Consider the following 22,342-nt stretch of genomic DNA (forward strand, 5'->3'; position numbering starts at 1 on the left):
GCCATTTAAAGAAATCATAATCTAACACATACCTAGCTAGATTACTTACTAAAAGTTCTAAGACTCCATTCCTGTTCTGTCCCCGGCCAAGACGACTACAGACAGACACACAAACCCTTTGTTTCTCTCCCTCCTCCCAGCTTTTGAAAGTATCTTGTCTCCTCATTGGTCATTTTGGTCAGGTGCCAGCGAGGTTACCTTTAGCTTCTTAACCCTTTACAGGTGAGAGGAGCTTTCCCCTGGCCAGGAGGGATTTCAAAGGGGTTTACCCTTCCCTTTATATTTATGACACGCCCCCCAAATCTCAGCTAGGGTGAAACACTGGCTGGGATTTCTTCCTGGAGCTCTAGGAAAACAGAGTTAATAAGACACATGCATCTCTAAATATACTACCAAGTACATAAAGACTAACAATATTTTCCACATCTCAAGGACGATTTTAACCAGTTGATTCTGGGAAACTTTCACGGGAGAGTGCATCAGCCACTTTGTTAGAAGCTCCTGAGATGTGTTGGATGTCGAAATCAAAATCTTGGAGAGCTAAACTCCACCGAAGAAGTTTTCTGTTAGTTTCTTTGACGGTGTGAAGCCACTTTAGTGCAGCATGGTCGGTTTGCAGGTGGAAACGCCGTCCCCAAACATATGGGCGTAGCTTTTCCAGAGCGTAGACAATGGCATAACATTCTTTTTCAGTGACTGACCAGTTGCTTTCCCTCTCAGACAGTTTTTTGCTGAGAAACACTACAGGGTGGAATTCTTGATCAGGTCCTTTCTGCATTAAAACTGCTCCCACACCACGCTCGGATGCATCTGTGGTTACTAGGAACGGTTTGTCAAAGTCTGGGGCCCTTAGTACAGGGTCAGACATGAGTGTCGCTTTAAGCTTGTTAAAGGCCTTCTGACACTTTCCGGTCCACTGAACAGCATTTGGCTGTTTCTTTTTGGTTAGGTCTGTCAGTGGGGCAGCGATTTGGCTGTAGTGCGGTACAAATCGTCTGTAATAACCGGCCAAGCCTAAGAAGGATTGAACCTGTTTCTTTGACTTTGGGACAGGCCACTTTTGGATAGCATCCACTTTGGCCTGTAGGGGGCTGATAGTTCCTTGACCCACCTGGTGTCCAAGGTAAGTCACTCTGTTTAGGCCTATTTGACACTTCTTAGCCTTAACAGTTAGTCCTGCCTCCCTTATGCGCTCAAGGACTTTTTGTAGATGTTCCAGGTGGTCTGCCCAGGAATCCGAAAATATGGCCACATCGTCAAGGTAGGCGACTGCATATTCTCCTAATCCCGCTAGGAGACCATCTACAAGTCTTTGGAAAGTGGCGGGTGCATTTCGCAGCCCGAAAGGGAGTACATTAAATTCATACAGCCCGAGATGTGTGATGAAGGCTGACCTTTCCTTGGCAGATTCATCTAGCGGTACCTGCCAGTACCCCTTGGTTAAGTCCAAGGTAGAGATGAACTGGGCCCTTCCCAGTTTCTCTAATAGTTCATCTGTGCGTGGCATGGGATAGTTGTCTGGGCGAGTTACAGCATTTAGCTTACGGTAGTCCACGCAAAAACGTATTTCCCCATCTGGTTTGGGAACTAGAACCACTGGAGATGCCCATGCACTTTCAGAGGGGCGGATTACACCCATCTGTAACATATCCTGGATCTCCCGTTCTATAGCAGTTTTAGCTTGAGGAGACACCCGGTAAGGTTGGACCCTAATTGGGTGAGCATTACCTGTGTCAATGGAGTGGTATGCCCGTTCAGTCAGTCCTGGGGTGGCTGAGAACGTTGGCGCGTAGCTAGTGCACAGCTCCTGGATCTGCTGTCGCTGCATACGCCCAAGGGTCATGGAGAGGTTCACCTCTTCCACACCACCAGCACATTTCCCTTCGTAGTAGACACCTTCAGGCCACTCAGCGTCGTCTCCTCCCTGGGCTGTAAACTGACAAACCTTTAATTCTCTGGAATAAAAGGGCTTTAGAGAATTAATATGATACACCTTAGGCTTTCGGTTGGAGGTGGGGAATGCTATGAGATAATTAACAGCTCCCAGGCGCTCCTGGACCACGAATGGCCCTTCCCACGATGCTTCCATTTTATGGGCCTGGAGCACCTTTAAGACCATGACCTGGTCTCCTACTTTGAAGGAACGCTCTCTGGCATGTTTATCATACCAGGCTTTTTGCTCTTTTTGAGCATCCTGTAAGTTTTCTCTAGCAAGGGCTAAAGAGGTTCGGAGGGTGGTTTGTAGGTTGGTTACAAAGTCCAGAATGTTAGTTCCTGGAGAAGGTGTAAATCCCTCCCATTGCTGCTTCACCAACTGCAATGGCCCCTTAACCTCACGGCCATATACAAGTTCAAATGGGGAAAACCCTAAACTGGGATGTGGTACAGCTCTGTAGGCAAAGAGCAACTGCTGCAATACTAGGTCCCAATCATTGGAGTGCTCATTTACGAATTTACGTATCATGGCCCCCAAAGTTCCATTAAACTTCTCCACCATGCCATTTGTTTGATGATGGTAAGGAGTGGCAACCAAGTGATTTACCCCATGAGCTTCCCAAAGGTTTTTCATAGTTCCTGCCAGGAAATTAGTCCCTGCATCTGTGAGGATGTCGGAGGGCCAACCTACCCTGGCAAAAATGTCTGCTAGTGCCTGGCACACACTTTTAGCCCTGGTGTTGCTTAGAGCTACTGCTTCCGGCCATCGGGTGGCAAAATCCATGAAAGTCAGTATGTACTGCTTTCCTCTGGGTGTCTTTTTCGGAAAGGGACCCAGAATATCCACAGCTACTCGCTGAAATGGAACTTCAATGATGGGGAGTGGCTGGAGAGGGGCTTTGACCTGGTCTTGGGGTTTTCCCACTCTTTGGCACACCTCACAAGACTGGACATAGGTAGAAACATCCTTGCCCATTCCCTCCCAGTGGAATGATCCCCCCAAATGGTCTTTGGTCCTGTTCACCCCAGCATGGCCACTAGGGTGATCATGGGCTAAGCTCAAGAGCTTGGCCCGGTATTTAGTTGGAACTACCAACTGTCTCTGAGGATGCCAGTCTTCCTGGTGTCCACCAGAAAGAGTTTCCTTGTATAAAAGTCCTCTTTCTACAACAAACCTGGATCGATTAGAAGAGCTGAGAGGCGGTGGGTTGCTCCGTGCCGCCGTCCAAGCTCTCTGGAGGCTTTCATCTGCTTCCTGTTCGGTCTGGAACTGTTCCCTTGATGCTGGAGACATCAGTTCCTCATGGGATTGTGGACCTAGGCTTGGTCCCTCTGGAAGCGATATAGGGGATGGAGCTGTTTCTGTTGACTGTGAACCGCTCTCCGCTGGTGCACTATGTTGGGATTCAGGCTCCGGCTGAGCCTCTTGTGTAGGGTTATCGGCTGCTGCCAGTTCAGGTTCGGTGGGGCCCTCTGGTGTTGAGGTTGCAAGTACTGGATTCAGTGCTGACACGGGGTCTGGTGTTGGTTGTTTGGCTGGTTCCGGTTCTGGGACTGGTTCCGTCTGGGTCTCTGGGACTGGATCCACTACTGCTGTTGCAGACATTGGCCTGGGGTCCGGGTCCATCACCTCTGACTGGGTCCTGATAGAAGTTTCCGGAACAGAGCTAGGCCTCACGGCTTGTTTAGCCTGGTTGCGGGTGACCATTCCCACCCTCTTGGCCTGCTTCACATGATTGGCCAAGTCTTCCCCCAACAGCATGGGGATGGGATAATCATCATAGACTGCAAAAGTCCACATTCCTGACCAGCCCTTGTACTGGACAGGCAACTTGGCTGTAGGCAAATTGAAAGAGTTGGACTTGAAGGGTTGAATCGTCACTTGGATCTCTGGGTTGATTAAATTGGGGTCCACTAAGGAAGCATGGATAGCTGACACTTGTGCTCCGGTGTCCCTCCACGCGGTGACCTTCTTCCCACCCACACTCACAGTTTCCCTCCGCTCCAAGGGTATCTGGGAGGTATCTGGGCCTGTGGACCTCTGGTGTGATTCCGGTGCAATGAACTGTAATCTGTTGGGGTTCTTGGGGCAGTTGGCCTTTACATGCCCCAGCTCGTTACACTTAAAACATCGTCCAGCTGACGGGTCACTGGGGCGAGGAGGGTTGCTGGAGAACGGGGTGGTGGGACGATAAGGGGTCTGGAGGGTTCTTTGGGAGGTAGGTGGGGCTTTGGGCGGCCCCCGGTAATAGGGTGTGGTCTGGGGTGGTCCCTTCTGGTCTCTGCTCCAACTGCGACCAGTTTTCTTCTTCTCTGCCACCTCCACCCATCTGGCTCCAATCTCTCCTGCCTCAATTACAGTTTTGGGTTTCCCATCTAGGATGTATCTTTCTATTTCCTCAGGAACACCCTCTAAGAATTGTTCCATTTGCATTAGGAAGGGCAAATTTACTGGAGATTCAACACTTGCTCCTGATATCCAGGCATCCCAATGTTTTACAATGTGGTAGGCATGTCGGGTAAATGACATGTCTGGTTTCCACCTTAGGGCTCTGAACCTCCGACGAGACTGCTCGGGTGTTATCCCCATTCTGACTCTCGCCTTGGATTTAAACAGTTCATACTTGTTCATGTGTTCTTTAGGCATTTCAGCTGCCACCTCAGCTAAGGGTCCACTGAGCTGCGGCCTCAGCTCTACCATGTATTGGTCAGTAGAGATGTTGTACCCAAGGCAGGCCCTTTCGAAGTTTTCTAAGAAGGCCTCAGTATCATCACCTGCCTTGTAGGTGGGGAACTTTCTGGGATGGGAAGTGGTACCTGGAGAAGGATTGCTAGGGTTTGTTGGTATATTCTGCTGGGCCTTTATCCTCTCCATCTCCTCCACATGCTTCCTCTCTTTTTCCTTCTCCTCCTCCTTCAGCCGCATGAGTTCTATCTGTCTTTCATGTTCCCTTTGTTTTTCCTCAGCCTGAAATTTGGCTAATTCCAGCTGTAGTCGAGCTGAGGATTTGGCCATTCTAACCTCTCTGGTTTTAACTAACTTTACACCCGAGGTTTAGAAATAAACAAACAAAACTTGGCTGTAAAATTTTGCTGTGCTGGAATAGAATACCTATTCTCTGATAGTGATTGTCAGCCTACAGAAAAAGACAATTCCCTTGTCTCTGCTCTGGGCCCAAATTAAAGCAAAAAACCTCCAACTACTTGGAAAACTGCTTACCCAGCCCAAAGAAAAAAAAAATTTCTTTTCAAACCTGTGCTCCTTGTAAAACAAAAAAAAAAAAATCAAAATCCTAAAAAAAAACCCTGCCACTTTTGTCTCCAGGCAAATGGGTAGAGCACACACCCCCTATTTACTTTTAGGAAGAAAAGAAAAAAAAAAAACCTCTGGGTTGGAAGACTGTGAATTTCCCTGCAGGAGTTAAGTACCCTGCCTCCAGGCAAGAAAACCTGCAATTCACAAGATAATCCCCTTTTGTCTCTGCTTGGCCACAAAGCAGAGAGAAACCAAGCTGCTTTCAGTTTCAAAGCTGCCTTCTGGACTTCCTAAAAATTCCTTTTTAAAATCTGTATTTCTAGTTCAAAAAATCTCAACTGGATCTCAAAATGATTTCAGGTTAATCCCACCACTGTGCCACCATGTCAAGGTTCCTCCCCCACTCTGAACTCTAGGGTACAGATGTGGGGACCTGCATGAAAAACCTCCTAAGCTTATCTTTACCAGCTTAGGTCAAAACTTCCCCAAGGTACAAAATATTACCCCTTGGACAGGCCGCTACCACCACCAAACTAATACTGGTTACTGGGGAAGAGCTGTTTGGACGCGTCCTTCCCCCCCAAAATACTTCCCAAAACCTTGCACCCCACTTCCTGGACAAGGTTTGGTAAAAAGCCTCACCAATTTGCCTAGGTGACTACAGACCCAGACCCTTGGATCTTAAGAACAATGAACAATCCTCCCAACACTTGCACCCCCCCTTTCCTGGGAAATGTTGGATAAAAAGCCTCACCAATTTGCATAGGTGACCACAAACCCAAACCCTTGGATCTGAGAACAATGAAAAAGCATTCAGTGTTTTACAAGAAGACTTTTAATAAAAAATAGAAGTAAATAGAAATAAAGAAATCCCCCCTGTAAAATCAGGATGGTATATATCTTACAGGGTAATTAGATTCAAAAACATAGAGAACCCCTCTAGGCAAAACCTTAAGTTACAAAAAAGATACACAGACAGAAATAGTTATTCTATTCAGCACAATTCTTTTCTCAGCCATTTAAAGAAATCATAATCTAACACATACCTAGCTAGATTACTTACTAAAAGTTCTAAGACTCCATTCCTGTTCTGTCCCCGGCCAAGACGACTACAGACAGACACACAAACCCTTTGTTTCTCTCCCTCCTCCCAGCTTTTGAAAGTATCTTGTCTCCTCATTGGTCATTTTGGTCAGGTGCCAGCGAGGTTACCTTTAGCTTCTTAACCCTTTACAGGTGAGAGGAGCTTTCCCCTGGCCAGGAGGGATTTCAAAGGGGTTTACCCTTCCCTTTATATTTATGACACGCCCCCCAAATCTCAGCTAGGGTGAAACACTGGCTGGGATTTCTTCCTGGAGCTCTAGGAAAACAGAGTTAATAAGACACATGCATCTCTAAATATACTACCAAGTACATAAAGACTAACAATATTTTCCACATCTCAAGGACGATTTTAACCAGTTGATTCTGGGAAACTTTCACGGGAGAGTGCATCAGCCACTTTGTTAGAAGCTCCTGAGATGTGTTGGATGTCGAAATCAAAATCTTGGAGAGCTAAACTCCACCGAAGAAGTTTTCTGTTAGTTTCTTTGACGGTGTGAAGCCACTTTAGTGCAGCATGGTCGGTTTGCAGGTGGAAACGCCGTCCCCAAACATATGGGCGTAGCTTTTCCAGAGCGTAGACAATGGCATAACATTCTTTTTCAGTGACTGACCAGTTGCTTTCCCTCTCAGACAGTTTTTTGCTGAGAAACACTACAGGGTGGAATTCTTGATCAGGTCCTTTCTGCATTAAAACTGCTCCCACACCACGCTCGGATGCATCTGTGGTTACTAGGAACGGTTTGTCAAAGTCTGGGGCCCTTAGTACAGGGTCAGACATGAGTGTCGCTTTAAGCTTGTTAAAGGCCTTCTGACACTTTCCGGTCCACTGAACAGCATTTGGCTGTTTCTTTTTGGTTAGGTCTGTCAGTGGGGCAGCGATTTGGCTGTAGTGCGGTACAAATCGTCTGTAATAACCGGCCAAGCCTAAGAAGGATTGAACCTGTTTCTTTGACTTTGGGACAGGCCACTTTTGGATAGCATCCACTTTGGCCTGTAGGGGGCTGATAGTTCCTTGACCCACCTGGTGTCCAAGGTAAGTCACTCTGTTTAGGCCTATTTGACACTTCTTAGCCTTAACAGTTAGTCCTGCCTCCCTTATGCGCTCAAGGACTTTTTGTAGATGTTCCAGGTGGTCTGCCCAGGAATCCGAAAATATGGCCACATCGTCAAGGTAGGCGACTGCATATTCTCCTAATCCCGCTAGGAGACCATCTACAAGTCTTTGGAAAGTGGCGGGTGCATTTCGCAGCCCGAAAGGGAGTACATTAAATTCATACAGCCCGAGATGTGTGATGAAGGCTGACCTTTCCTTGGCAGATTCATCTAGCGGTACCTGCCAGTACCCCTTGGTTAAGTCCAAGGTAGAGATGAACTGGGCCCTTCCCAGTTTCTCTAATAGTTCATCTGTGCGTGGCATGGGATAGTTGTCTGGGCGAGTTACAGCATTTAGCTTACGGTAGTCCACGCAAAAACGTATTTCCCCATCTGGTTTGGGAACTAGAACCACTGGAGATGCCCATGCACTTTCAGAGGGGCGGATTACACCCATCTGTAACATATCCTGGATCTCCCGTTCTATAGCAGTTTTAGCTTGAGGAGACACCCGGTAAGGTTGGACCCTAATTGGGTGAGCATTACCTGTGTCAATGGAGTGGTATGCCCGTTCAGTCAGTCCTGGGGTGGCTGAGAACGTTGGCGCGTAGCTAGTGCACAGCTCCTGGATCTGCTGTCGCTGCATACGCCCAAGGGTCATGGAGAGGTTCACCTCTTCCACACCACCAGCACATTTCCCTTCGTAGTAGACACCTTCAGGCCACTCAGCGTCGTCTCCTCCCTGGGCTGTAAACTGACAAACCTTTAATTCTCTGGAATAAAAGGGCTTTAGAGAATTAATATGATACACCTTAGGCTTTCGGTTGGAGGTGGGGAATGCTATGAGATAATTAACAGCTCCCAGGCGCTCCTGGACCACGAATGGCCCTTCCCACGATGCTTCCATTTTATGGGCCTGGAGCACCTTTAAGACCATGACCTGGTCTCCTACTTTGAAGGAACGCTCTCTGGCATGTTTATCATACCAGGCTTTTTGCTCTTTTTGAGCATCCTGTAAGTTTTCTCTAGCAAGGGCTAAAGAGGTTCGGAGGGTGGTTTGTAGGTTGGTTACAAAGTCCAGAATGTTAGTTCCTGGAGAAGGTGTAAATCCCTCCCATTGCTGCTTCACCAACTGCAATGGCCCCTTAACCTCACGGCCATATACAAGTTCAAATGGGGAAAACCCTAAACTGGGATGTGGTACAGCTCTGTAGGCAAAGAGCAACTGCTGCAATACTAGGTCCCAATCATTGGAGTGCTCATTTACGAATTTACGTATCATGGCCCCCAAAGTTCCATTAAACTTCTCCACCATGCCATTTGTTTGATGATGGTAAGGAGTGGCAACCAAGTGATTTACCCCATGAGCTTCCCAAAGGTTTTTCATAGTTCCTGCCAGGAAATTAGTCCCTGCATCTGTGAGGATGTCGGAGGGCCAACCTACCCTGGCAAAAATGTCTGCTAGTGCCTGGCACACACTTTTAGCCCTGGTGTTGCTTAGAGCTACTGCTTCCGGCCATCGGGTGGCAAAATCCATGAAAGTCAGTATGTACTGCTTTCCTCTGGGTGTCTTTTTCGGAAAGGGACCCAGAATATCCACAGCTACTCGCTGAAATGGAACTTCAATGATGGGGAGTGGCTGGAGAGGGGCTTTGACCTGGTCTTGGGGTTTTCCCACTCTTTGGCACACCTCACAAGACTGGACATAGGTAGAAACATCCTTGCCCATTCCCTCCCAGTGGAATGATCCCCCCAAATGGTCTTTGGTCCTGTTCACCCCAGCATGGCCACTAGGGTGATCATGGGCTAAGCTCAAGAGCTTGGCCCGGTATTTAGTTGGAACTACCAACTGTCTCTGAGGATGCCAGTCTTCCTGGTGTCCACCAGAAAGAGTTTCCTTGTATAAAAGTCCTCTTTCTACAACAAACCTGGATCGATTAGAAGAGCTGAGAGGCGGTGGGTTGCTCCGTGCCGCCGTCCAAGCTCTCTGGAGGCTTTCATCTGCTTCCTGTTCGGTCTGGAACTGTTCCCTTGATGCTGGAGACATCAGTTCCTCATGGGATTGTGGACCTAGGCTTGGTCCCTCTGGAAGCGATATAGGGGATGGAGCTGTTTCTGTTGACTGTGAACCGCTCTCCGCTGGTGCACTATGTTGGGATTCAGGCTCCGGCTGAGCCTCTTGTGTAGGGTTATCGGCTGCTGCCAGTTCAGGTTCGGTGGGGCCCTCTGGTGTTGAGGTTGCAAGTACTGGATTCAGTGCTGACACGGGGTCTGGTGTTGGTTGTTTGGCTGGTTCCGGTTCTGGGACTGGTTCCGTCTGGGTCTCTGGGACTGGATCCACTACTGCTGTTGCAGACATTGGCCTGGGGTCCGGGTCCATCACCTCTGACTGGGTCCTGATAGAAGTTTCCGGAACAGAGCTAGGCCTCACGGCTTGTTTAGCCTGGTTGCGGGTGACCATTCCCACCCTCTTGGCCTGCTTCACATGATTGGCCAAGTCTTCCCCCAACAGCATGGGGATGGGATAATCATCATAGACTGCAAAAGTCCACATTCCTGACCAGCCCTTGTACTGGACAGGCAACTTGGCTGTAGGCAAATTGAAAGAGTTGGACTTGAAGGGTTGAATCGTCACTTGGATCTCTGGGTTGATTAAATTGGGGTCCACTAAGGAAGCATGGATAGCTGACACTTGTGCTCCGGTGTCCCTCCACGCGGTGACCTTCTTCCCACCCACACTCACAGTTTCCCTCCGCTCCAAGGGTATCTGGGAGGTATCTGGGCCTGTGGACCTCTGGTGTGATTCCGGTGCAATGAACTGTAATCTGTTGGGGTTCTTGGGGCAGTTGGCCTTTACATGCCCCAGCTCGTTACACTTAAAACATCGTCCAGCTGACGGGTCACTGGGGCGAGGAGGGTTGCTGGAGAACGGGGTGGTGGGACGATAAGGGGTCTGGAGGGTTCTTTGGGAGGTAGGTGGGGCTTTGGGCGGCCCCCGGTAATAGGGTGTGGTCTGGGGTGGTCCCTTCTGGTCTCTGCTCCAACTGCGACCAGTTTTCTTCTTCTCTGCCACCTCCACCCATCTGGCTCCAATCTCTCCTGCCTCAATTACAGTTTTGGGTTTCCCATCTAGGATGTATCTTTCTATTTCCTCAGGAACACCCTCTAAGAATTGTTCCATTTGCATTAGGAAGGGCAAATTTACTGGAGATTCAACACTTGCTCCTGATATCCAGGCATCCCAATGTTTTACAATGTGGTAGGCATGTCGGGTAAATGACATGTCTGGTTTCCACCTTAGGGCTCTGAACCTCCGACGAGACTGCTCGGGTGTTATCCCCATTCTGACTCTCGCCTTGGATTTAAACAGTTCATACTTGTTCATGTGTTCTTTAGGCATTTCAGCTGCCACCTCAGCTAAGGGTCCACTGAGCTGCGGCCTCAGCTCTACCATGTATTGGTCAGTAGAGATGTTGTACCCAAGGCAGGCCCTTTCGAAGTTTTCTAAGAAGGCCTCAGTATCATCACCTGCCTTGTAGGTGGGGAACTTTCTGGGATGGGAAGTGGTACCTGGAGAAGGATTGCTAGGGTTTGTTGGTATATTCTGCTGGGCCTTTATCCTCTCCATCTCCTCCACATGCTTCCTCTCTTTTTCCTTCTCCTCCTCCTTCAGCCGCATGAGTTCTATCTGTCTTTCATGTTCCCTTTGTTTTTCCTCAGCCTGAAATTTGGCTAATTCCAGCTGTAGTCGAGCTGAGGATTTGGCCATTCTAACCTCTCTGGTTTTAACTAACTTTACACCCGAGGTTTAGAAATAAACAAACAAAACTTGGCTGTAAAATTTTGCTGTGCTGGAATAGAATACCTATTCTCTGATAGTGATTGTCAGCCTACAGAAAAAGACAATTCCCTTGTCTCTGCTCTGGGCCCAAATTAAAGCAAAAAACCTCCAACTACTTGGAAAACTGCTTACCCAGCCCAAAGAAAAAAAAAATTTCTTTTCAAACCTGTGCTCCTTGTAAAACAAAAAAAAAAAAATCAAAATCCTAAAAAAAAACCCTGCCACTTTTGTCTCCAGGCAAATGGGTAGAGCACACACCCCCTATTTACTTTTAGGAAGAAAAGAAAAAAAAAAAACCTCTGGGTTGGAAGACTGTGAATTTCCCTGCAGGAGTTAAGTACCCTGCCTCCAGGCAAGAAAACCTGCAATTCACAAGATAATCCCCTTTTGTCTCTGCTTGGCCACAAAGCAGAGAGAAACCAAGCTGCTTTCAGTTTCAAAGCTGCCTTCTGGACTTCCTAAAAATTCCTTTTTAAAATCTGTATTTCTAGTTCAAAAAATCTCAACTGGATCTCAAAATGATTTCAGGTTAATCCCACCACTGTGCCACCATGTCAAGGTTCCTCCCCCACTCTGAACTCTAGGGTACAGATGTGGGGACCTGCATGAAAAACCTCCTAAGCTTATCTTTACCAGCTTAGGTCAAAACTTCCCCAAGGTACAAAATATTACCCCTTGGACAGGCCGCTACCACCACCAAACTAATACTGGTTACTGGGGAAGAGCTGTTTGGACGCGTCCTTCCCCCCCAAAATACTTCCCAAAACCTTGCACCCCACTTCCTGGACAAGGTTTGGTAAAAAGCCTCACCAATTTGCCTAGGTGACTACAGACCCAGACCCTTGGATCTTAAGAACAATGAACAATCCTCCCAACACTTGCACCCCCCCTTTCCTGGGAAATGTTGGATAAAAAGCCTCACCAATTTGCATAGGTGACCACAAACCCAAACCCTTGGATCTGAGAACAATGAAAAAGCATTCAGTGTTTTACAAGAAGACTTTTAATAAAAAATAGAAGTAAATAGAAATAAAGAAATCCCCCCTGTAAAATCAGGATGGTATATATCTTACAGGGTAATTAGATTCAAAAACATAGAGAACCCCTCTAGGCAAAACCTTAAGTTACAAAAAAGATACACAGACAGAAATAGTTATTCTATTCAGCACAATTCTTTTCTCAGCCATTTAAAGAAATCATAATCTAACACATACCTAGCTAGATTACTTACTAAAAGTTCTAAGACTCCATTCCTGTTCTGTCCCCGGCCAAGACGACTACAGACAGACACACAAACCCTTTGTTTCTCTCCCTCCTCCCAGCTTTTGAAAGTATCTTGTCTCCTCATTGGTCATTTTGGTCAGGTGCCAGCGAGGTTACCTTTAGCTTCTTAACCCTTTACAGGTGAGAGGAGCTTTCCCCTGGCCAGGAGGGATTTCAAAGGGGTTTACCCTTCCCTTTATATTTATGACAGCTTACTTTTACCAGCTTAGGTTAAAACTTCACCAAGGTACAAACTATTTTACCCTTTGCCCTTGGACTTCCACTGCCACCACCAAACTTTATCTGGGTTCCTGAGAAAACGTTGTTTGGAAACATCTTTCCCCCCAAAATCCTCCCAACCCTTGCACCCCACTTCCTGGGGAAGGTTTGGTAAAAATCCTCACCAATTTGCATAGGTGACCACAGACCCAAACCCTTGGATCTTAGAACAATGAAAAAGCATTCAGTTTCCTTACAAGAAGACTTTTAATAGAAGTAAAAAAGAATCACCTCTGTAAAATCAGGATGGTAAATACCTTACAGGGTAATTAGATTCAAAACACAGAGAATCCCTCTAGGCAAAACCTTAAGTTACAAAAAAGACACACAGACAGGAATATTCATTCTATTCAAGGAAGAGTGGCCTGTTAACACCTCTTCAGTCATAGGACAAAAAAGGAGAATTAGTGGGTTATAGTTTGTAGTAAAACTATAAATCCTGGTTTCACCCACATATTTATTGGGTCAGACAATCACTCTGTTCTCAAATGAGTTCACACAGGGAAATGATAAAAGACAAAAACACCCTATCAGCTGTGTGTGAACTGCCCCAACAACTATGTGGGTAGTGAAACCAGAATTTATGGCTTATTACAACAGACTAACTCACTAACCCCCTCTTTTTGTCCTATGACTGCAAAGGTGTAAGCGAGCCATTCTACCTTGAATGGTCCCTTAGAATACATGCTAACTACTTAAGCTAAACAATCTGTTCCACTTTGCATTTTGCTGCAACACTGGCAGTTCCTTTCCCAGACCTGAAAAAGAACTCTGTGTGGCTTGAAAGCTTCTCTCTTCCACCAACAGAAGTTCATCTAAAGAGATATTACCTCACCCACCTTGTCTGTCTAAGGGCATGTCTTCACTGGCAACATTAAAGCGCTGCCACCTCAGCAGTTTAACGTGGCTTGTGTAGCCACGGCACAGCGCTGGGAGAGAGCCCTTCCAGAGCTCTAAAAAAACCACCTCCACAAGGGGTGCGGCTCCCAGCTCTGGTGCACTGTCTATACTGGCATTTTACAGCACTGAAACTTACAGCACTCGGTTGAGGGGGGTGGGGGGGAAGGGGGAGGGTTTCACACCACTGAGCAAGAAAGTTGCAGCACTGTAAAGTGCCAGTGTAGACAAGCCCTTAGATCCAAGCAGTCAGATTCAGATACGTGTTACTGGTTTGGTCACAGAGACCAGCTTGGGACTGTCACCTGATGTGCTTAAATTACCTCCGAGCCTGTTTTCGCTGCCAACTTGGGACTCCAGAACCCTGTCTTGTTGAGCCAGATATGCTAGCCTGCTGCAACACAGCCCCCAAAGCTGCAGACTTAACTGAAAACAGCTCAACAGGTTGCCTGGCTCCAGCACCCAGACACCCAATTCCCAATGAGATCCAAACCCCAAATAAATCTGTTTTACTCGGTATAAAGCTTATACAGGGTAAACTCAAATTGTCCACCCTCTAACACTGACAGATATGCACAGCTGTTTGCTCCCTCACGTATTAATCACTTACTCTGGGTTCATTAATAAACAGAAGTGATTTTATTACGTATAAAAAGTAGGATTTAAGTGGTTTCAAGTAATAACAGACAGATCAAAGTAAGTCACAAGCAAAATAAGGAAAAACACGCAAGTCGAAACCTAATACATTAAGAAACTGATTTACAGGTAATCTCACCCTCAGAGATGTTCCAATAAGCTTCTTTCAAAGACTAGACTCCTTCCTAGTCTGGGTCCAATCCTTTCCCTGGTTCAGTCCTTGTTAGTTCCAGCAGACATCTTAGGTGATAAGCAGGGGTTTTCTTATGACTAGAACCCCTTTGTCCTACTCAAGTCCCTTTTATAGCTTTGGCACAAGGCTGGAATCTTTTGTCTCTCTGGGTCACCACCCCTCCTTCTGAATGGAAAAGTACCAGATTTAAGATGGATTTCATTATCAGGTGACATGGTTACATGTCCCTGTGACACCTCATTCTTCATTACCCATGGGCTGGCCCACACATACACAGGAAGGCTTGCAGGTAAACAAACCATTTACAACCAACTGTCCGAGTCAATGGGAGCTATCAAGATTCTAAACCACCATTAACGGCCCACACTTTGCATAGTTACAATAGGACCTCAGAGATATACCTCGTATTTCTAGCTTCAGATACAAGGATGATACATGCATACAAATTGGATGAACACACTCAGTAGATTATAAGCTTTATAATGATACCTTACAAGAGACCTTTTGCATAAAGCATATTCCAGTTACATCATATTCACATTCATAAGCATACTTTCATAAAGCATATGGAGTGCAACGTCACAGTATGCTGATTTTGCATATAGAACTAGACCATGAAACAGGGCATCTAGCCTGTGAAGTAGAGGCAGGTTTGGACTACAGAATCTCTAATTGGTCTGAACAACATGGTTTTATTAGTAAATTTAGGATATTTAGGATTACTTTGTGCTTTCTGATTTCATCCTTCAGAGTACTTTGGAGACTGAGCATTCAGATGGAATGTATACAGGGAGGATTGTGGCTAGTGGTGAGAAAAGGCATCCTTTCTCACCACTTTCTCTCTTCAAAAAAATAGCTGAATGCTTTTGTATGGTGACGGTTGGGCAACCAAGCCTCGTGTTGAATTCTAAATGTTTATATTACTTGGAAATTGGATGCCTTAGACAATAGTTCGATTGGACCATTATCTGCCTATCTAACCAGTCTGCATTTTCATTGTTCTTTCAATGAAGAGATGAAATGGATCCTAATCCAATCTCTGCACAAAAAGAACAAGTATGTCTCAAGTGAAGTTTGTTCCTCTTTGCCCATTTATATACATCACTAGCAGATTTTTGTTATCTCTTGATCTCTTCCACAGAAACTGGATAGCAAACTTTGTAGGAGAAAGGATGTTACTGGAGCAACAAGGGTACCAAGAAGAATCAAAGTTTTATTGCATATATTTTATGTTACTAAATTGTTCTAAATGAGCACTTTAAACATTACTTCTCAGTTGTTCACTACTATTAAAAAGACACTTGACTTTCAGTTCTGTAAACCCCTTAAAAGGAGCTGAATTAGATGTCTTTCACTGACCATTTTTTCCCTTTTCCATCTGGTAAGCATTGATTTCTCCCCCTCCCTCCATTTCTAATGAAGCTTAAAATTAATAAGACTTTTTGTTTACTTCCTTGCTTGATATTCACACTGCTCTAGAAATAAGATGAGTTTGTAAATTGCTGCTGTACAGCCAACAGCGGCAGAACACCACTTTTTAAAATTCAAGTTCTTCAGAACTGTCCCTATACTTTGGGCATGCACGTGTTTTATTTTGCCACAGTGACTTTAGTTTTTCAGGTTTCAGAGTAGCTGCAGTGTTAGTCTGTAAACGCAAAAAGAAAAGGAGTACTTGTGGCACCTTAGAGACTAACAAATTTATTTGAGCATAAGCTTTCATGAGCTACAGCTCACTTCATCGGATGCATTCAGTGGAAAATACAGTGGGGAGATTTTATATACACAGAGAACATGAAACAATGCATGTTCCCATACACACTGTAAGGAGAGTGATCAGGTAAGGTGAACTATTACCAGCAGGAGAGCGGGAGGAAAAAAACCTTTTTTAGTGATAATCAAGGTGGGCCATTTCCAGCAGTTGACAACAATGTGTGAGGAACAGTGGCGGGGGGGGGGGGGGGGGTTAAACATGGGGAAATAGTTTTACTTTGTGTAATGACACATCCACTCCCAGTCTTTATTCAAACCTAATGTAATGGTGTCCAGTTTGCAAATTAATTCCAATTCAGCAGTCTCTCGTTGGAGTCTGTTTTTGAATTTTTTTTTTTTGAAGAATTGCAACTTTTAGGTCTGTAATCGAGCGACCAGAGAGATTGAAGTGTTCTCCGACTGGTTTTTGAATGTTATAATTCCTGACGTCTGATTTGTGTCCATTTATTCTTTTACGTAGAGACTGTCCGGTTTGGCCAATGTACACATCTGTATCATCCGAATCAGAGACCTCCCCAAATGGTGGTGCTGCTGGAACCACCAGAATGGGAGGTGGTAGGAACATAGCAGGAGGAAGGATCCCTGTGAGCAGGTCACCAGGTCGGGGCTCATGATGACAGCAGCCCTTCAAATGCAAACAACTCATGGAGACCCAGAGCACTTCAGAGTCTCCTAGCGGTCAATGGTAGTCGTTCTACTGGAGGGACCAGTACTGGTAACTACATTTGTCTGGAGACCAATGGTTCCCAGGGGCTGGCGAAGTCACAGGATCCATGGTCGGTACCAATGGATCCAGTGATCGGTGCAGGCTTTCTTGCTCTTGTGAGTCTTGGAAAGTGTGGTTCCTCCATGGCCGGATCTTGTGGATGGTGCCAAATCCTTCTTAGGCATGGAGAAAAATTTATTGCCATGCTTATGTGCATGCTCCCTTGCCTCATGGCTAGGCCCCGCAGCAGGGCCCTTAGTGCTGGTACCAGCAGAACCCAATGGAGGCTCTGCAGTAGGGGGAGCGCTCTTCGCCTACTCAGGCTGATATAAGGGGAGGTTCCCTGGCCAGGATCTGACACTGGTCCCATGGCAACCTCCATGAGGTGCTTCTTGAGGCAGAGAACCTGGTTTTCTAACGCATGGGCATGGAAGGAGAGGCAGATACTGCACCTTATCACAATATGGGATTCCCCCAAGGAGTTTAAACAGTGCTGGTGCTCGTCACTGATGGAAAACAAGCAGGGGGCAGGAAGCACAGATTTTCAACTTCAGCATAATCCAGTATCTAAATCTGGATACTGGGCGGGAATATGCAGCAGTGAGAATCAACTGGAGACACCAGCAGCCCGCTGCACTCTATCGCCTTGGGCAAAACCATGAGGTAATATAATTAATGCCATACAACATCGGTTTATGGAAAACAGATCTTGTCGTACGAACTTGATTTTTTTTTAACAAGACAAGTTTGGTTGATATAGGTAATAGCGTTGATGTAATATACTTAGACGCTTCTATACAACACTTCATTTGGTACCACTAAATATTTTGATTAAGAAACTAGAATGATATAAAATCAACATGGTCCACATTAAATGGATTAAATGCTGGCTAACCGATAGCTCTCAAAATGTAATTGTAAATAAGGAATCATCATCAAGCTGGTGTGTTTGTAAAGGGATCTGGTGGGGAACGGCCTATGCTATTTAACATTTTTGTCAATGACTTGGAAGAAAACAAAAATGACTTATCAAGCTTGCAGATGACAAAGATTGGGCTGTAGTAAATAATTAATAGGACAGTACATTGATATAGAGCTAGCTGGATCGCTTAGTAAGCTGGACGCAAGCAAACATATTTCAATATGGTCAATGTAAGGTCATATATCTAAGAATCACATATGTGGTCCATACGTACAGCATGGTGAGGCTCTAAGCTGAGAAGCAATGATTCTGAAAAGACTTTCTGACCATTGTTGATAACCAGCTGTACATGAGCTCCCAATGTGATGTTATGGCCAAAAGGGTTAATGCAATCTGTGGATGTATAAAGAGGGAATACCTAGGGGGACCAGATAAGTTATATTACCTCTGTACCTGGCAATAGTGTGACTGCTACTGGAATATTGTGTCAAGTTCTGGTGTCCACAATTCAAGAAGGATGCTGAAAATTTGAAGAGGGTTCAAAAAAGAGCCACAAGAATAAACAAAGGATTGGAAAACATGCCATATAGTTAGGGCTACGATTTAGCCATGGGTATTTTTTTTAGTAAAAGTCATGGACAGGTCATGGGCAATAAACAAAAATTCATGGCCCATGACCTGTCCATGTTTTATACTATAAATACCCCTGAATAAACCTTGCGGGGGGGTAAGGGGGGTGCGCCACGCAGGGCCGCTGCTGGAGGAGAAAGCCCAGGGTCCACTGCAGGGGGGCGTGACGGGGCCAGCAGCTGCTCTTGCTACCCCAGGACCGCTGCCCGGGGCCGCCTGAGCAGCAGCTGGTGTAGCTGGTCCCAGGGCCGCTTCAGCAGTGGCCAGCACAGCTGGCTATGGGTCTGCCCAAGAAGCCAGATGCAGGACCACTCCAGCAGCAGCCGGTGTGGCTGTCCCCAGGGCCACCTGAGCAACTGGCCCTAGAGCCAGCTGCTTGGGCAGCCTGGATTCAGCCACACTGGCTGCTGCAGAAGTCACAGAGGTTGTGGAAAGTCATGGAATCCGTGACTTTCCGTGACCTACGTAACAGACACTGAGCCCTACATATAGTGAAAGACTCTAGGAGCTCAATCTGTTTAGTATAACAAAGAAAAGATTAACGGGTGACTTAATCACAGTCTGCACTGAAAATGAGGAATAAAAGTTTGATGAGAAGGCTCTTCAGTCCAGCAAAGGTATAACAAGAGCTTATTGCTGGAGCTTGAAGCTTGACAAACTAAAAGTAAGGTGTATATTTTTAACAGTGACAGTAATTAATCATTGAACAACATACCTGGGCTGTGGTGAAACCTCCATCATGAGGAATTTTCAAATCAAGACTGGATGTTTTTTAAAAAAATCTCGTTCAAACAGGAATTAATTCAGGGAAATCCCATGGTCTGTACTGTACAGGAGGTCAGGCTAGATTATCACAATCATCGCCTCTGGATTTACAATCCATACATCTATATTTTCTTTTTAACATAGGAAAAGAACTCTCCAGTCTAATAACGGAGATGTAAAGCATATCAAAACTAAAAAGAAAAGAGTATCTCTCAATTGAATTAATGTTAATTACTACAGGATTAATGACACATAAGTGTTCATAATACATAATCAATACAGCCAAAGCTTATTCGGATTCATGAAATTAGGAGGCAAAAGGGTAACAACAAGGAGTTTAAGCATAAAAACACAAATACTTTTTTCCACAATACAAACAAGCATTACATCACTGGCTGAAAGACTGCTTGCCCAAAACGTACACCTGATAAAAGCCTCTTTTCTAAACAAAAAAGGCAATATGGAAATAGTTGTATCTGCTAACGAAAAATGTGCATGCTGCACAACCCTGCAGATGAAGTCATGTATGCAAATTCAGTTATTAAAATGTCTAGAATTTCTCAAAAGGCAAAAAGAACTTCATTAATGATGCCTGATATTTTTCATCACTTAAACGCTCTTTATCCAAGGAAATATACTGAGATTAGTCATCAGCAGAATCTTCAAGGTTATTAACCCTTTAAAAAGATGATTAACAAGGTGGGTGAGGTAATATCTTTTATTGAACCAACTTCAAATACGAGACATGACCTCCCCAACTTACATGACCTCCCCAACTTGTCTTTCTAATAGCCTGGGGCCAACACAGCTACAACACCACTGTATACTTTAAAAAGACATCTGACAAAATATTCATTTACACAACAATATTGTCGTAATATTTCAAACTTGTTTTGCATTTTCCATTTAAGGACCTGATGCTCCTTGACTTTTGGGTGTATGTGGGGTATGGGGTTGTTTTTTCTTGTTGTTTTTTTAAATGGAATACCTAGTACCACAATCCCTGACATAATCATTCAAAGGTAGGAATAATCCATTAAAAAGCTGGAATCCAGAAGTAAGGGACCTGGTTCTACTAATGGTTATAAGCAATGAAGAGACCATGGGTCTATCCAGGGACCTAATAAAACCGGGAAAGTTGTGGGTGTATTATAGGATTGTAGATTGAACCTCAAATTTCAGTGAAAAAATAGATCATTTTAGGTTTGTGTTTCAGATCTATCTGAAAGTTTTCTCCATTGTGAATGTGTTCCAAACTTTGGTCCCATTTTAAACATATGCAGTATAATTAATAGCACGTTACATCCCAACTACTACAACATTTGACAACGAAGTTTTTTAACAAATGAAAGTGTGCACACATGCGTGCACACAGGCACTCTTCATCTGAAACAAAACATACCTGTGTTCGCAGAATTTCACCTTTTGACAACTGCATATCACCCGTCAACTCTTTCACAGTGATGCCTAGTGGCTCCAGACGCTTGCTGAAGTAATTTGTCATTTCAGCTGCCAAAGCCTTCATAGGAGCAACATACACAATCTGCACCAAAAGGACATGAGCTTGATAAATGAGCAAACTGCACAATGTCATTTGTTTCATGGCAACCAACACAAATCACAATTTATTGTGAAATATGATTGTAGCCACTTACAGTGAAAAATCTTAATAGCGATATATGAAAAGTAGTTATCTTTGTTAGATAAGTGTGCCACTGTTTAGAGGACAATGGATTTTGTTTATACAGCCTCATTACTTTGAGAATTGGATCTGCATCAAAGCAAAATGTATTTTCATAGCTTTTCACATACGTAATAAGATTTTCAGAGCACAAATAGGAATTGGTTTAATAGTAATGAAGTAAATCACCAGCATTTTCTATGAGACTTGGAGATGTATAATACCCTTGAAAATTTCTTGATTTCATATAATGGGTAGAACTGTATAATGGGTTTTATCTTATGAGTTAAAAAAGTTGGTTTTGGTTTATTGAATTCCTACCTTAAACTCATCCTTTTTGATAACTCCTTGCTGAACATGCTGGCGAATTTCATGCAGGACAGTTAGCATGGCAATGTTAGTTTTCCCAGCTCCGGTGGGTGCACAGATCAGCATGTTCTCATTTGTACTATAGGCAGTCTCAAAAACTATTGATTGGATTCGGTTTAGTCTTTTCATGCCTTTAAAAACAAGTTGCCCAATCTGAAAGAAAACAAAGTATTGCAATGAAAATACAAGGACAGCAAAATTAAAGGAGTAATTTTTGGATCCTCTTAGAAATTAGTCACAAATCTTTAATCCCAAAGGCTAAATCTACTATGCTGGAAACTTCAAATTTCTTTTCTTATGTATTCCAAGTAGGATAACTTTTAAAACATTAACATAATCAGTTAATCTTAACTACACCACTGTTACGTTTTTCACTTTTACCAAAAACACACTGACCAAACTTCATTAAGAGTTAATGAATATTAGCATAAAAACAGTATTAATAGATTATATGATTGTTTTGTATTTTAAACATAATTACATAATTATTAGTGAAAAAATGTAGACCTTTATAGCACTTTATAAATTAGGAAAGATGTACTAAGTTGACATCCTAAAGCTATTTTAAGGCATAACGAGGAAACAATCTCCTCCTCCTCTCTGATTGGAAGGGAGGCCTTCAGAGCATTGTCAGGCCACTACCTATATAGACTGCATAGCTAAACGAAAAGTCAAAAATATAAACTAACCTATTACATTAAAAAACAATATTAAGAGAACATTAAAGTTACAAAGTCAATCACACAAAAATTAGGAAATGCCAGAACTAAGGTTGCTTTTCTGCCTTATGCTGACCCCCTTTAGCATATGCAATATGATTAGGGCCCTTCATTTTCTGTTTTTATTGTATTTAATTTTTCCCAGGAATTTATCGGTGTTTATTACAACAACAACAAAAGCAGGTGAAAATCGGTGGAAAAAACTATTACTTTTTCTAGGTAAATAATCAGGGTTTATTTTGTTGGACGGAAGGACAAAGGAAAAAAGTATTCAGTAGATTAAT

The 22,342-nt window shown here is 44.4% G+C and overlaps 1 protein-coding gene across 2 annotated transcripts in view; it reads right to left on the bottom strand.

The window, feature by feature from the left end:
• Positions 1–22,342, bottom strand: part of ASCC3 (activating signal cointegrator 1 complex subunit 3) — a 519,828-nt gene that overhangs the window by 361,386 nt on the left and 136,100 nt on the right. For both annotated transcript variants that reach the window (XM_084624580.1, XM_084624579.1), the window contains exons 9-10: positions 21,292–21,492; positions 20,692–20,832 (exon numbers count right to left, since the gene is read on the bottom strand). In XM_084624580.1, coding sequence (XP_084480706.1) covers positions 20,692–20,832; positions 21,292–21,492 — 342 coding nt within the window. The remainder of the gene's footprint in view (positions 1–20,691; positions 20,833–21,291; positions 21,493–22,342) is intronic.

The sequence above is a fragment of the Lepidochelys olivacea genome, assembly GCF_965140295.1.
Source record: "Lepidochelys olivacea isolate rLepOli2 genome assembly, chromosome: 3".
NCBI lineage: Eukaryota > Metazoa > Chordata > Testudines > Cheloniidae > Lepidochelys > Lepidochelys olivacea.